Source organism: Acanthisitta chloris, unplaced genomic scaffold, assembly GCF_000695815.1.
Source record: "Acanthisitta chloris isolate BGI_N310 unplaced genomic scaffold, ASM69581v1 scaffold27848, whole genome shotgun sequence".
NCBI classification, from domain to species: Eukaryota; Metazoa; Chordata; class Aves; order Passeriformes; family Acanthisittidae; genus Acanthisitta; species Acanthisitta chloris.
The window spans coordinates 139,990-155,620 of record NW_008688088.1 but is presented as its reverse complement, the minus strand read 5'-3'; the positions used below and the strand labels follow the sequence as shown (position 1 = coordinate 155,620).

At 36.7% G+C, this 15,631-nt stretch overlaps 1 protein-coding gene across 1 annotated transcript in view; it reads left to right on the top strand.

The window, feature by feature from the left end:
• Positions 1 to 603: 603 nt before the first annotated feature.
• PARD3B (par-3 family cell polarity regulator beta) overlaps positions 604 to 15,631 on the top strand; it is a gene marked incomplete at both ends in the record, with an annotated part of 137,553 nt that continues 122,525 nt past the window's right edge. Inside the window, 3 exons of the mRNA XM_009080893.1 lie at positions 604 to 695; positions 10,627 to 10,713; positions 14,243 to 14,368. Of these exons, the coding sequence (XP_009079141.1) occupies positions 604 to 695; positions 10,627 to 10,713; positions 14,243 to 14,368 (305 nt within the window). The remainder of the gene's footprint in view (positions 696 to 10,626; positions 10,714 to 14,242; positions 14,369 to 15,631) is intronic.

The following is a 15,631-nucleotide window of genomic DNA, read 5'->3' as shown; positions in this document are numbered from 1 at the left end:
TCTTTCCCTCTCCTAGTGTGAAAAAAATGCAGACATTGAGACTGTATGGTTCACAAAAAGAAAGCTAAATAATAGTTTTCAAGAGCTTTTGCATTGTATGGTCCCTGTGTGCACTGTATTTTTTGTGTCTGGCCAAACGGTTACATAATTGCTTTTTCTGTGAAGTTGCTGTGAAAATGTCTTTACCAAATAAATGCTGGTAAGAGTTAAGAGTGGTTAAGGGGTTAAGAGTGCAAAAGAAAGCCATTAGGTTTATCCAAGCTCTGTGTGATCTGTTGTGAGAAAGGAGAAGGCTCAGGGTGGCACAGTGACATTCAGGTTAGGTAGGCAGACAAGAAAATAATACCACAAGTTTCTCCAGTGGAAGGATGGTGGAACTCTGGCACAAGGAGCAGGACTTTAGATACCTTCCTGTGTCTCCAAATGCTGTGTCACATGTGCTGCATACAGAGTGGGTCTTTCAGTCCTCACTGTCAGTGCAATGATGTTATTTTATGACTGACTTTCTCTTCCAAATACTGACTCAAAAACATAATTAGAGTGTTGTTCTATATGCTTAAATATGTACATAGTTTCAAAATATGCTTTGAAATCTCTCTGCAGGGTGCTTCCCAGGCATCCTTTCAGGATGGGGAAATGAACCTCACTGGACCCACAGAACTGTTGTTGACTCAGAGGACTCGGCTCCCTGTCAGGTAGGAGCATCTTCTGTTTGATGTGATTCAAGTGTGCAAGACAAGACTGACTTATTCAAGCTGCACTTGTGAATCTGCATTGTGCGTCTTCTCATTTCTTCCTCTTCCTCCTTTTCCTATCCTAAAATTGCATTTGATTCCCATATTGAAGCACGTATTTGTGCATCACAGTCTTTTGCCCTCGTTGATGAATATGAATGATTTTGTGTTCTTTGTAGTATAAGGGTAAGGGGGAAATACTACTATTATCTACTCCATTTTTGCTTTCTACTCAGTCCTGCAAGTATGTCATGTCTTAAGACAGAGGATGTTCTTAGGTCATATATTATATCTCAAGAAATAACCATTCGGCTGAACCGTGTAATCCTGAAATAATCTTCAGTTAAAGTGTCACCTCTGGTTTTGAGTGGTAAGGCTATTACTTTGCTATATCCTGTAGTAGATGTTATATCTGTGTCTATACACTGTGAAAACTATAGGCAGTATTTGCAATATTTCCCTGTGCATTGCTTCACTAGAGTAGTCAGATGGAATGCATCCTTTTCTTCTCTTCATTTTTAACAAATTAGAGATGACCATTGCTGTTATATCTGAAGGTGGTAGTGGTCCCATTGAGAGTTTGGGAAATAACTTTTATCCGATCTAAATTTTGAGTGCAACTTGGGTAAATATATAATCTACAATGCAGTACAGCTTAAGAGCTACATAGCTGAAACAAGAGGAGGGTAAGTTAGGTGTTCTTGAGGTTTAATAAAGAGCAACGGTGTTTTATTTTTCCTGAAATCACAAGTAAAATTGAAATGGCTGAAATGAAATTAAAAAGTAATGTTTTTTCAGTTGCATTTGTTACACCAAAATTAACAAGTCAGGCTGCACTACAGTGTCACAAAGTAGGTCAGTCAGATCCTCAGTGGTGGTATTAAAGGAGCTGGCCTGGTAAATTTAGAGCAAAATGTTGCTGTGCTGCTCTTCTCCTGTCTCACCACAAGCTTACATTTTAGTTTTCACTAGTAATTCAGGTTGTGCTGAAGTCATCTTTTTGAGTAGGTGAAGGAACTCAGTCCTCTGTCCAGCATGTTGTGTTTGTTGCAGAACTGTAGTGATATGTATAGCACATTGTATAATGAAATTAAGAAGTGGAATATGACAGACCTCTGTGTGTCAGCTAAAACGTGAAAGATTAGTATATTTCGATTTTGATTATAGCAAATAATCATTTGCTATTCTGCAGCTTATAGTTGTTTGTCAAAGTAGTATCAAATAAAAACTGTGAAATAAACAATACCTGCATACCTTAATCCTAGAGCATTTATCCTTGCAAACCCCTGTGATAAAACAAGTGTTAATATTCCTGTTTTACCTACATGAGGTCTGGGAAAGAAGCATTCAGTTATGTACCCAAAGCCTGTGGGGAAGTTCACAAGAGCAAGGACTCTGACCTTGCAGGTCTTTTGGGCCATGCCAGCATCTGGGTAGAAGGATCACTTTTCCTTTTAGAGCATGTCAAAAATTAGTCTTTTCCATACAAGAGAGTTAATTTCTCAGTTTTTGTTGTTCTTTGAATCATCACTGAATTTATTTTATGAGAGATTATGTTGTCTTGGTACAGTTGTGTTTTTTCAACTCAATCTGTCTGGGTTTTTTCCTCCCTTTTGGAGGTCTCTTGTCACCTAGTGTGTATGTGATTTTGTAATTTCTTCTCTTGCCTGCTGATACTAGTACATATTTTTAGAATGGTCTCATCATGGAAAGGAACTGGAGTGCTCTTCCAGCTTTCTCTGCACCTGCCAGACCTCTAAGTTACATGCCAGCTGATTAGTGTTCATCATGCAGGTATAGAACTTAGTTTAGTTGCTAATGCTTATTTTCTCTTTATGGAATGTTGCTGAAGACTTCTACAGCTTGTTTTACCTAAGGTAATTGTTATGCATCACCAAATACATGCACTCATTTGTCTCTTGATCTTTTAATTTGTAATGGGGATTAATCAAGCTTTGTGCACACCATGCTCATATTTACTATTGTCCTTGTGCCTTTACTATGGTGGTTTAGATCATCTAAGTCCTCTTAGGAATTTTCTGACAGCATATTATTGTTTATTGAGTTAAACAATTCATTGCTTGCATTTGAGATTCTTCAGAAGAAGGTTGTGATAATCATTTGCATTTAATCTTCAGAATCCGGTGACCATTGGGAATGTTGACAATGAGAAAAACCTCAGTGATACTTTTCGGAGGCATTCAGTTTTCTTAAATGGCCACGCTCTCACAAAACAGTCAATAACAAGCCTAGATTTCTGTAGATCTCTTAAAAATTTTGCTGAATTCTGCAAACTGTCTTGATGGAGGAGTATGGAAGGGAAAGCAATCAAGAATATGTATTGGGGCCCACGTGATTGATGCCTGTGTTGAACAGATAGGGAGCAGAGGGAAAGCTGACCAGATCACAGTATTCCCAGGAACCTTTCTGCATTGGCTGTAACTTTTTTTTGCCTTGGAGGTAAAATGAGTTATCTTAATCTTGATTGAGATTGCTTCATTTAAGAAAAACATAGGCCAAAGCAAGCAAATGAAACCCAAACCAAAACAGAGAGAAAAGAGCAGCGTTTCTATAAGTCCCAGGAAAATAACTCAGCCAAAATATAGCTTGCTTGTGGTTCCTGGGTCCTGAGGAGATTTTGAAACACACTTTGCCTGCAAGTGTTGAGATGGGTACTGAGAGGATTTTTTTCCTCAAAATTGTGAATTATATCAAAGTTTTTGGAATATATTCCAGTTTCTGCAAACAGTGAACATTAGAGGAAATCAGAATACATATTTTGTAAAGCAAAGTTAGTTGGTATTTCTGTGAAATTCACTGCAAAATGTGAAATTCACTGCAAAATGCAAAATTCAAATAATTTCCATTTTAACACAATGACTTTGATTCTTATTTGGCTTTTTTGTAAGTGAAGTTTTTCCAAAAGTGTTTTCATTAGGAATAATAGGTTTATAAAGGAAAATGAGTCACTAGAGACCATCTGTCTATCTTGCTGTTGTCTTAATTTGATGAATGTAAGTAAATAAGGTTTTATTAATAAAATAATATTAAATAATAAAACTTTTTCTTTTCACAAGCAACAAAACTAGCATTTTAGTATCTAATTTGACTCCTTTTACACTGTTCTTTCTGAAAGAGTTACTTAAAATCCTGATTTATTCAGGTATCTTTCTGGTATGTTATTTCAAAGATGTTAGGGCCACAAAGGACCACCAAGTCATGATACCTTAACCCTTCATTTAAATAAGCCATGTTAAGTGTTGTTAATAAAGATAATATTTCAGCCCAGTTGTGAGCTCTTCCATGCTACAGAAGAAAGAAAACCACTATTGTCCCTGCTTTCTCTAGAATATATTCCTTCCTGTCACTGAGTTTGGTAATCTTTAAGGCCTATTGCACTTAAGGGAAACAGCAGCTCATCACCTAAGAAAATTTTCTGAGCCTTCTCATCAGAGCACCAGTTTGTCTGAGGTCAGAGTCCCTTCTCTAACTATAGCCAATAATAGGTATTTCAGAGGGAAGCAGAAAAAAAGAACACCATGATTAATACTTCATGATTGTGAAGCCTAGTCAGTTGAAGTTCAGGGCTCCAGACTTGGATTGTTTTATATTTCTCACTCAAGTAGAAAAACTGTTCCATTTGAAGAAAATCAGTTCACTGATGTCAGTAGGTGAAATTAGTTGCACGTTGGGTAAATGAGTGGCAGTATGGAGGATTTTTGGCTCCTCTATTCAGAGGCTAATGGGAAGTTTATCTTAAAACATTTCACTGTAAAAGTACTGTGAAACTTTTCGGGATTGTATCCCTTGGGAGTCTAAAATTTTAATTTGACATCTTGAGAGTTGAAGTTTGCTATAAGAGAACGTTGAAACATTGGGTCATTGGAAGGTTTTTTAATGGAATAAGTAACGACAAGCCGCTGAAGGTGGCTTGCTTTTGTTTTGTTTATTTGGTAGTAAAGATGATGTTCAGGGTAAAGAAAGCCAAGTTAATGCCATCCGTGTATAAAATTTCATATTTCTCCTTGCTTCCTGTCATGTTCTGTACTAGGTCTGAAATACTTTTAAAGTAAGATGGTCAGGTAGATACTTGTCATAACCTTTAACATTGAATATTGTAGCACTCTGTACATTGAAATACTAGTTTTGAAAACCTTGCCTTTCTTAGTAAAAATGGCTGTGTTAAGGAACAATAAACACAAATGTGCTTGGAAATGGATGTTTAGCTTAATAGCAGTGGATTAGTTGGAACTCAAAGGGTAATTTATGCATAGATAATTCATTACGTGTTTTCATTATGTTCTGCTTTGCTGTCTTCCCACTTCGGTTTAGCAGAGGTCAGGGTCAGTTCCTTGGTTTAAGCACTGTAGATATATAATTAAAGCGTAGCTGCAGCATTTTTTCCTTCTCTGTATTTTACTTTTTTTAACCTACTGTGTCTTTCATTAGTGTAACAACAGAGAACTGGAACAACTTGATTTAAAGAAAGAAAGTCACAAAACCCTGGTGTCTGCAGGCTGTCTGGTTTCTCTCTGAACCTTCAGACAGTCAATCTCATGAGAGCTAACTAATTTTAGTACAAAAAAACCTCTAGATTAATGCATTTTAGTTAGGAGAAGGTGATTTGTTTCTTCTTCAAACGTGGAACTGGAAGATTCTGACATTATTTCATAGTAAATATTTGAACTTTATGAATATTTGGTTTGTCTAGTTTTGTGTAGAATGAAGCAGCTGAAGTGTGCCTGTCTCTTCTAAAAGAGTGAGCAGTTTCCTTAACTGTGCCTGGTAAACTCATCCTTGACTGTACATTCAGTTGCTTTTTTCTCTCCTTGCAGGTTTTCTCTCCATCCCTCTTTAGATATTGTTCAGATTTTCATCATTTGAGTATGTTCATGCTACTAAACATCCAGTTTCTTCTTCAGGGCTTTCAAGACATTTTCATCAGAGCTTTGATCACTTAGTTTAAGAAAGAGAAGGAAAAATGTGGAAAAGGGGTAGGAGTAGGGTGAGAAGTGTGCTAACTGACAGCTTTAGTTGAGCTGACTACTCTGGAAGCCTCTCTGGAAGAATGGATACAAATACTTTATTACCAGCAGTAACTGCACTGTTTTAGTCGGGAAAAAATGTACATTGGCAGAGTCATCACCCTCTTTATTTGGATAATTCTGTGCATGCTTCATCTTTCAAATCCCCTTGAGGAGCCTGACATCACCTGTAGGCCTGTGCTGTCTACCAAATGTCAGCACACTTTGTTAACAGACACTCTCCTCCACTGGAATGGCACCATTGACTGGTGGGGCTAGAGGCACAAGTGAAGAACAAACAAGGAGATGCAACTTAATAACTTCATCTGTGAGCTCCCCACATCTGAGTGACATTTAATTTGACTTTTAGTTAGCTGGCCATGGTCAATAAAAACACCACAAAGCATATTCAGAATATTAGCTGTGCTGTTCTGTTTACAAGAGAAACCCTGACATCCTGCACTGGATTTTTTTTCAGATACAACATCTTACTAATCTGTACATTTTCTTTTCTCACATGAGAAAAACTTGCAAAAGAATCTAACATTGGAATGATAAATACTTGATCTGTGTTTACTTAGGCAGTAGATTCTTGTGATGTACACATGATGGGAAGTTTTGCCCAGTAACCTGTGCAGCAAGCAGTTTTTCCAAGGTACTGTCTTCAGTGTGTTGCAAAACTATTTATCTGCTTTAGGCTGTGTCTACTGCATTCTCCAAGAGAAATCCTATGAAGATTCTCCAAGTATTTGTAATGGGGGAAGGTCACAGCACCTTAATGATCCAGGTCCTGCTGCAAAATTCCAAAATGTTCATTTCTGGAGAGAGTTCCCTTTTAGGCATCTGTGTACTCGGCGGCTGGGATCAGTTCTTCAGTGTTGTTGGATAGTTTACATAGAAGCTTTTAGCTAACAGATCTTTTCCCATTGTAAGACTGACAAACTGTTAATTCTCAATACAGATTTCGGGAGAGGGAGCTGTAGTATTCGACAGTGAAGACACTGCCAATCTGAGGATCAGGCTGATTCACAGCTGAATATGCACTGCTGAATGCACAGCACTTCATTTAAATTTTGCTTTCTGTGTTACAAGTGCTGTGCATACTCACTGCACACATATATGTCTTCTCTCCCTCTCTTTGCTAAATTGTACTCATCAACATTTTAAATAGTATGCATGGCAAGCCTTCCTGACAAATGTGATAGACAGTAAAGAATCTGTCAGAAATCAATAACATCAAGCAATGAAGAATTTAAATAGTAAATGATGACAGCTTTTTCAGGTTACAAATCGATAGTACAGTGTTGAATGTAGCTTGGGATGCTGCAATTGGGTCATGCTAGGCAGGTGTTCTCTCTTCAGTGAGACCTCAGAGGCACCTTTAGTGCAGTGAGGGGAAGGGACATGCCAGCACACATTTGAAGAAGCCTGAGTGCTACATTTCTAGTTGGGGCGAACCCTGCAGTTTTGATAAATTTCACCAAGATAAATGCTTTTTAAAACTTCACTTATCTTGACTCTAGTAAGAATATGTCTGTATGTATTACATAGAGATTCGGTTCCAAACTCAGCAAGGACAGTATTTGCAGAGGTAGGAGCTCAGTCTACTTGAAGAGCATGCAGGAATTACTAGCAGTGTAGCACACTGAGGCACCCTCTGTGCATCACTCACTAATATTCCCAGTCTCTCAACCCCAGCTAGCAATGGGACTTCAGGTCTTTTATACTGACTTGATAGCCAGACCTGCTTTTTCTTCTACTGCAAAGTGCATGTAAATGTGTAGGGGAGATTTAAAATAGGAGGTCACTAGTAGGGTACTAACTTTTGGGATTTATTTTTTCCTATTTAAGGAATTCATTTGTTTTTCTAATGTGTTGAATATTGCAGAAAATCTCTCTAAATTACTCTCTCTGTTGTCAATATCACAGCTATCAACCAGCGGTGGAAAGCAATTCTGTGTTCTCCCACACCCTGCTTTCATTTTTTTGTTTACTTGGCTCTGTCAAACTGAAGAGTCCCAGCACCTTTGTGTCCCATGTGCCTGTGGAGTTTAGGAATTAGTGCTCTTAAAGCTCATCCTTTTTGGGATCTCCTCCAGCTGTGTCCTATTCCTGAACACTTGCTTCTGTATAGTATAAACTGGAAGCCAGTGTGGAATAGTACACTGTTGAGTTCAGCTGTTCTAGTAGACAGATTAAACCTGCCCAAAGAGGGACAGAATAAGTGAATGATGCCAAATTTGCCCAAATCACTAATCTTTGAGGTTCCTAAACAAATACAACACAAGCCAAATCCCAGATGTCCTGTCTTTTATTTTTTCTTTATCTGTCATACTTTCACAGGTATGATATAAAAGTAGTATGTCCTCAAAGATCCAAGAAAGTTGGTGTGGAGGGCAGTTTTCTTCTCAGATGTAACTAAGAATCATATTTGTTTGAGAAGCAGAAGTCATTCTGACTCATATTTTTTATTAAAATTATAATTCTAAAGCACCTTTTTAAATATATATGTACTGAATATGCTCTTATTCTGGATATTTAGTACTTTAGTACATCCTTAAGTGTTAAGATGTGCCACTATTTTAAAAAGTAATACACAGTGTACATGTGGGGTCTTTGTTTTCACAAAGAAACCTATTTTTCTTAGTGTGTAGATTTCATGTTAGATTTAAAATTTGAGCTTCTATGTTTGCTTTGGCTTTGAGCCTACTTATAACTCTAAGTGCATTGATTGAATATGACAGCTAACCTGTCTATCATGATAGCCCTCAAAAAATTTTACAGTTGCTTAGGAAGACAACTCTTCCCTGGAGTATTTAAGCAACACTCAGGGTTATCTCAGGACAACTGTAACTTATTTCATTTTTCCCCTGTACAAATTAAAGCCTATTCACTAATTCTGATTATTTTTTGGATCTATAGGTTTTGGCTACTTTATTTGCTTATACGTTTTGATTCTGTAGAAGTTCAAAAGACAATAAGAGGTGGACTGTAATTATCTTTCTTTGTGTATTAAGAGAATTGGAGGAAGTAGAAGATGGAACTGAAAGAGTAGTTCATTTCCTATGCATGCATTGTTGAGGTTTTTTTGGTAACCACCCTAATTAGCTTTTCTGACCAGTTTCACTAGGAAAAAATTATGTGAAAAAACATGCAAGAAGATTTTGTCAGGATTTCCCCATTTGATTAAAGAAGAGGGAATACAGGAAAGAATAAATCAGCAAATGCCTGTTGATCGTGTCTGTGTTATAAATACAGTAACATGTAAATCTGTTACTTTGGGATCAGTGGTGGTTTGTTTTTCAGGGTGTGTCAGTTTTAGTTTTATGGAATATAAGTTCATCCCAGTGTCAGCCTGTTTTGGAAGAATAGTTTACGAAAAACCCTCAAACCCTCACCAAAATACCCCATCCCTCAACTCCAAAAACCAAAAGAAAATGATGTGAGCTTCTTTTCCAGTCTTATTCCATATTGAGCTGACCAAGCTAAAAATTATTGTATCTATGGCAGGTTGTTTCTCATTAATCATTGTGCAACTGGATAAGCCTTGGTAACAACAACTACAACAAGATACTCCTGTGTTATTAGGAAGTAATGTCAGACTTACTCTAAGTAACTGTGCTCCTTGTGGAAGGGCTTAGCTGTGCCGCCTGTTTTTATGTTGTATCTAATCTAGTGTAGCTGTGTTGCCACTTCAAGGGTGGTCGCAGATTCCTGCCTTATACTGGTGCATTTTTGCTGATTCTTGCATAAAATCAATCAATCATAAGACCATGGGTCAGCAAAATCAGCTGATGCCAGAGCAGCCTGCACTTGCATCAGTTAGACTGTGCCTTTAACTCATGGCAATATATAAAGTGGCCAGTTGGTTCAGTTTCACCAGTTCTGTAACCACTGTAGGATTGGCATGTGCACATTGCGCTTGTTGCTTGAATGCTTTAGGGTGTTCTGATGTGAATGGGAAATATCCAATAGTTGTCCACTGGCCATCAGTCCTGAGTGTTGATGATCTTCAGTACAGCTTGAGGGGAGAGACTGTTCCAGGAGATGTAGACTAGTAGAGAAAGAAGGAAGGTGATCAGTTAAAATACAGATGTTACTAATGTATTTATTTTTTAATGTTCTAGCCAATTCAAGCACCTTCCTCTTCAAATTATGATCACCCAGAATAGAGTTAAGGTCACTGTAAGGCTGGTAGTTTAAAATATTCAACAGGAAATGAAACAGCACACAGCCATGAAACAGCACAAATCTGTCAGAGATAATGTACTTGTTTTTGATACTGGTGTTTGAGGAAGGAAGCTTCTTGATAAAATGAGCCAAGTTGCACTTTTGATTACAATTTGTTTTATTCTTTGTTTGTCAGGGATGATGTGTGCAACTGAGGGCAGAAATCAAGATATTTAAATATGATTTGACTAATTTAGTTATTGGCTTGATGTGCTTAATGTGTGCTCTTCATGTTTATAATGTGGCCACATGGGAAAATTGACTGAAGCAGCTCTTGTGGAGCTTAAATTAAGAACATGTTAGAATAGCCTTCCCCCACTTTCTTCTTATGATAAAGTCTCTTCTCACTTAAAAGCTTATTCTTTAGCATTCTAGCTAATTTACATGAGGGTTAACTTATGAAAATGTCTAGTACTTGATTTCTTTCCCTTTTAAAATACATAAATGCTAATCTAAAAAAAAAAACTTAAAGAATTGCATGGCTGTTTTACTTTTCATTGTATTTTTATATATTAGTGAGCTCTGTGTCAAATGTCTGTTCTACACTGTCTACTATCTGATCAGTCAAGAATTTGTTTTTAGCATAGAGACTTCTGTTAATAAGCATATGAGATGTGTTTCCCTCTGCTCTTTTTTAGTGAAATGACAAAAACAGTGGAGATTGTTGGGGAAAGTGGACCCTTGGGAATACATGTAATGCCCTTTTATTCATCTTTGAGTGGAAGGTAAGATATTTTCTGCATTGCTCAAGAAGTATATTAATGAAAGGATTTCAGTTGTGCTTGCCTTAAATACCTACTATTTAACCATAAGGAAAAGAAATACTTAAAAGAAAATGGGTCTATGACACTGTCTTGTTACCATAATATTTACTAGTCTAAATTCCATATAAGAGAACCACAAAATCATTTAGCTTGAAAAACACCTCCAGTATAACTGATTCTGACCTCATCTCCACCTTGGCCACTAGGCCATAGTACTATGTGCTGCGTCCAACCATTTCAGTCAGTACCAACCTCTTTGTTCACATATTGCCTTTTATTTGTCTCTGGGTTTATTCTCTGAATGGTAAAGTAGACTCAGTAGGTTTTTGTGGTATAGGGTTGGTTTTGGTTGTGCTCTTTTTTGTTTGTTTGGGTTTGTTATTATTTGTTTGTTTTCATTTTTCCCAATGTCTCTGCATAGGCCCTTCCTCAGTGACATATCAGACAAGAAAAGTCAAAGAAATGACTTGCCTGTTCATGCTTCATATTTTTCAAGCCATCATTCCAATGTGGTTGTATAGCATTTATAAAATGTGCACTATACCATGAACTTTTCTTTGTCACAATACAATTACTTTAATTATAAATGATTTAACGTAGTCCATTGAGATCACAAAAGCCTATTATAGCAGTGTGCTCATATTGATGTGCTGTAGTTAAGACTGTGTCAGCATTTTCATTATAACTGTTTTCTAAGCTATGTAACTCGGATGCGTAAAAAAAAATAAAATTATAGGCTGAAATTTGACATACAGAGACTTGGCCAGAGAGTTAATTTGACACTGGCAGCCATGAATAAGAGACAGGAAATTGCCAGAACCACAAATGACACTACTGTATAGTAAAATGGCTGCGTGTAACACAAAGACAATTATTGCAAAAGGAAAAATTGTCCGATTCTTAAATGTTTCTTTACTTGTCAACTTTCATGTAGGAGAGGGAATGTGTAGGATTGAATTACCTTGTAAAGGTCTACGTGTGTAAATGTTTCCTTGGCAAGATGTGAGTTTATAAGTGGACCCAAATTAATTCAGAATGTTTTATTTACCAAAAGGGAAAATAGATGTCCACCTGCTGCCTATAAAAATGACATCACTGTCTCAAGAAGAAAGTTGGTCTTTGATGGGAACTGTAGGAGGTCTGAGTTGTGTCCTTGGCTATGCAGGCTCCCTGTTTGTCTTGAGAAAGGCACTTGTGTTTGTTACCCCATTGTGAAATGCAGACCGTCATTCTTTGTTATAGGCACGCCGTAAAGGTTGTAGTGTGTACACTGTATTTCAAGATCATTCAGTAAAAAAAAGTGATGAAATTGCAGGCTATTAAAATCAGTAATTAATGTGACTGAAATACAGTTCTGTCCTGAAGTATCACCATGTTGAGTGCAGCTTTTAAAGACCTCTGTGCAGAAGAAGTGGCGTTCCTAGGTCTACATTGCATGCATGTTAATATGTCCATATTTGCAAATGCTTTTTGGGATCCTGTGGAACAGAGGAGTCTTTGACTTGTTGTTTAGATGGTTGTCTTGATATTTTAATGACCCTTGGCAGAACTATACTGATACCTTTGTTAAAGGACTGGAGTGACTAAAATGCTTGTGTCTTTTATTTAATCAAGGCTGAGACTACTGATAAATTGTGACTCATCATAACATGAGAAAGTACAGAAGAGCAGTTTTTAATTTCTGTTAATGACTAGATAGCATTTATGGGGACATGCTGGCCATGATGAACTTGGTTTGGTATTTCAATTGTAAAGTTACCTTCTAATAAGGTAATGTTGGCTTTTAGCTTACTGCTGCTGCAGACCAAAGTTTTTCTAAAGCTCATTAAAACATCATATTAATTTGCAAAATAGTAATATGTAGAGGAACTACAAAAGAAATGGAAATAATGTCTCCTCCCCTTTTCTCACACTTAGATATTATTAAAAAAAGGAAATTAAAATTTAATAGGGCATTAAAATAATGCTAAAAATGGGACTGTGTAAAAAACGTAATGGAGGAATGAATTTAAACTGCCACAGCATATGTAAGTCAGGCCACTCAGTACAGCACACAAAAGTTTCAGACAACTGGGCAATCCTGTCACATTATATGGATTCAGCATCTAAGCACACAGGATTAGTAAGCAACCTGCTTAATTTGTAATTTCTTTTATTTCACTACTTTTGCTGGTTTGCATCTTAACATGATTATATTTCATTAGTTCTTAGGGTTTAGGTTTTTGTTTGCCACTAGTTGGATGTCATCAAAAGGGCTGTTGGCCCCTCACCACCACTGCCACTTGTTATTCTTCATTAAAGGATTCAATTGATTGCAAGAGAATCTTTATGCAATTAAATCATTTCTTTCTCTTAGATGTTTTGAAGAAGTAATATTCAGTAGGAACCAAGTTTTCATTTAGTAATTGATAGGACAGAAGTTTTAAAATTGTATTGTACAGTAAATCTGAAATCAGATGCACAGTGAATAGAGTGTCATTTGAAATAGTTAATGGTGTGCTGCAAATCTGTTGAATGGACTTATGTGTGAGGGGCAGTCATGAATCTGAGAAAAAATACAAGACTTCTCTTTTGTGATTGGAGCGATGGCACATTGAAAATTGCACATTAATATTTTATGGTGTATAACCAATAGAAAATGGTCTCTAAAGGTCATCTGCCTTCAAGTGGTATGGAAATTTAGTGGGAAAAGATTGATTATAAAAGTTGTTCACAAACACGCAGTTGTTGGGTTTTTGGGGTGCATTATACTGGTATCATTGGATGTCTCTATGTTGAATTATAGTTTGCAATACAGAGATGATCCAGGTAGGTCAAGATTAGTTTAGTGCCCCCAGCAGAGGTAGCGACACTGGAATTTTGCACCACCCACACTTGTTCACTTATTGCATTATTCTGTGCTGCACCTCAGTTTTCACTTGCACTTGACCTGTTCACAAATAGCTTGGGTTTTGATTTTCTGCTGCTGTCCTGCCTCATGAATAAGTAGTATTGCTGTCTTGTACAAAGCAAGGGGCTTTGGCAACTGAAAATTTCAGAGATTTTTCAGAAGTAGAAACAAACATGTTACACTAACACCTGTTTAGTTTATTATAGTCAGTGTAGAAAATTACTTTAATCTGTGCTTTTTTTTTTTTAGCAGTGTAGACATAGTGACAGAAAAATACTGCATAAGCTTCATTGACATTGTTAAGTGGAAGGGAGATCTAGGCATTTTCCTCTGTTTCTCCAAGTATGATCTACATGACTTAATACTTCCAAAGCACTAGCAAGTAGTACAGCATTAGTGTGCAGCAAATTCTCATGGTGTTTCTTGCAATCCCTTACTTTTTAGATAACAAGTGAGCTGGAAACCCTTTCTCTAGGTTAAGCACTTCATAACAGTCTACTCTATCATCTCATGCACAGTAGAGAGTACTATCTGGTTTTACTTGCTATAAATTCATACTAGCACAATAACAGTAGTTATCACCTTTGTTTTGCCTTTTAGAATGCTGGGACTCTTCATCTGTGAGATTGAAGAAAATAGCAGATGTAGGCGCGATGGTCTTTTCCGTGAAAATGAATGCATTGTGAAGATTAACCATGTGGACCTTACAGATAAAACCTTTGCACAGTAAGTGCTGGTTTACTGATACATTTAACAAGCCAGAATTTTATACAGTGCTGTGTTTAAGTGATTCTTAAAGGGATTAATACTTATTTTAGATAAAATGCCTATAAAATTGATACCTGGCAGAAACATCGTCATTTCCTTTCTGAAAGCTCTGAATAAGGTGCAGTTTGAGGAGACAAATCTTGTAGGTTTAATGAACCTGTTGTGCTTACTTAATTTAAATAGCATTAGATTTTGGTGGTTTTCTTCACTTTCTAGTTCTTCTGTTATTTTACCATATTTTCCTTGTAATCTTTCTCTCATAAGACCTTCAGAATGAGTCAACATCACAGCATGGGTTCTAATGTTCTTTTGCAAATGAAGTGAGGTGGTTTTTTGTGCTTGCAGCTTTTTGAGCATTTAGTTTTTTAAAAAATACTATTACTGTCAAGCTATGGTTAGTTGAGCTAAGTGGCAAGTCTCACTTCTTATGACTTTTATTAAAATTTGTTGACATTATCTATCCCAAATATTTTTAAGTAACAGGTTGCTTTGTTCAGCTGTGAATTAATGTCACATTGTTGCACAAAAGAATAACCTCTCAAATTTCGTAGATATTTGCTGTAGTAATTAAATAGTAATTTGTTTTTACTTTTAATCCATATGTTTAGACAGCTGAGTGATTGTTTATAATATAACAAAAGCCTATTGAGGTGTCAAGGGAGTCGAGGCTTAACTTTCTAAACAGTAAGCCAAATGTTCAAGATTTCTTGACTAAAATCAAATATGTAATTTCACAGTTAGGGATAAATATTTATAAAATAGGTTTTCATGAAAGCATCTTGGTTCTGTAGTGTAGGTGTTCTTGTTTCCAAGACTCTCCTTTTTGGCTCCTGATAGTTTTTGAGTTACAACTTTCTGGATGTTTGCTGGTAAAGGCATTCTACTGTAATGTAGTACATGCCATTCTTTTCCACCCATGGAAATTCCTACATCAGCTTTTCCAGAACATAGTTGTGGTATCATATCAAAACATTTGTTGCCTCACCTGTACAGTTTAATGGAATTTCTCAACTGAGATTCTTCCTGGATCAAAACCTCTCTTTTCAAAATCATATGTGATCTTTTCTTTACAAATTTGTTGTCTCCTTTGTGTTTTCTTCTAAATGTAGCTAGATCTCCAGAGGCTTCCAGCCCATGAGATCTTTGTGGAGTGGAGGACTCTGCATTTTTTTCTGTAAGGTTACTAGACTTTGGAGCGGTTAGAAATATTGCAGTAAAATT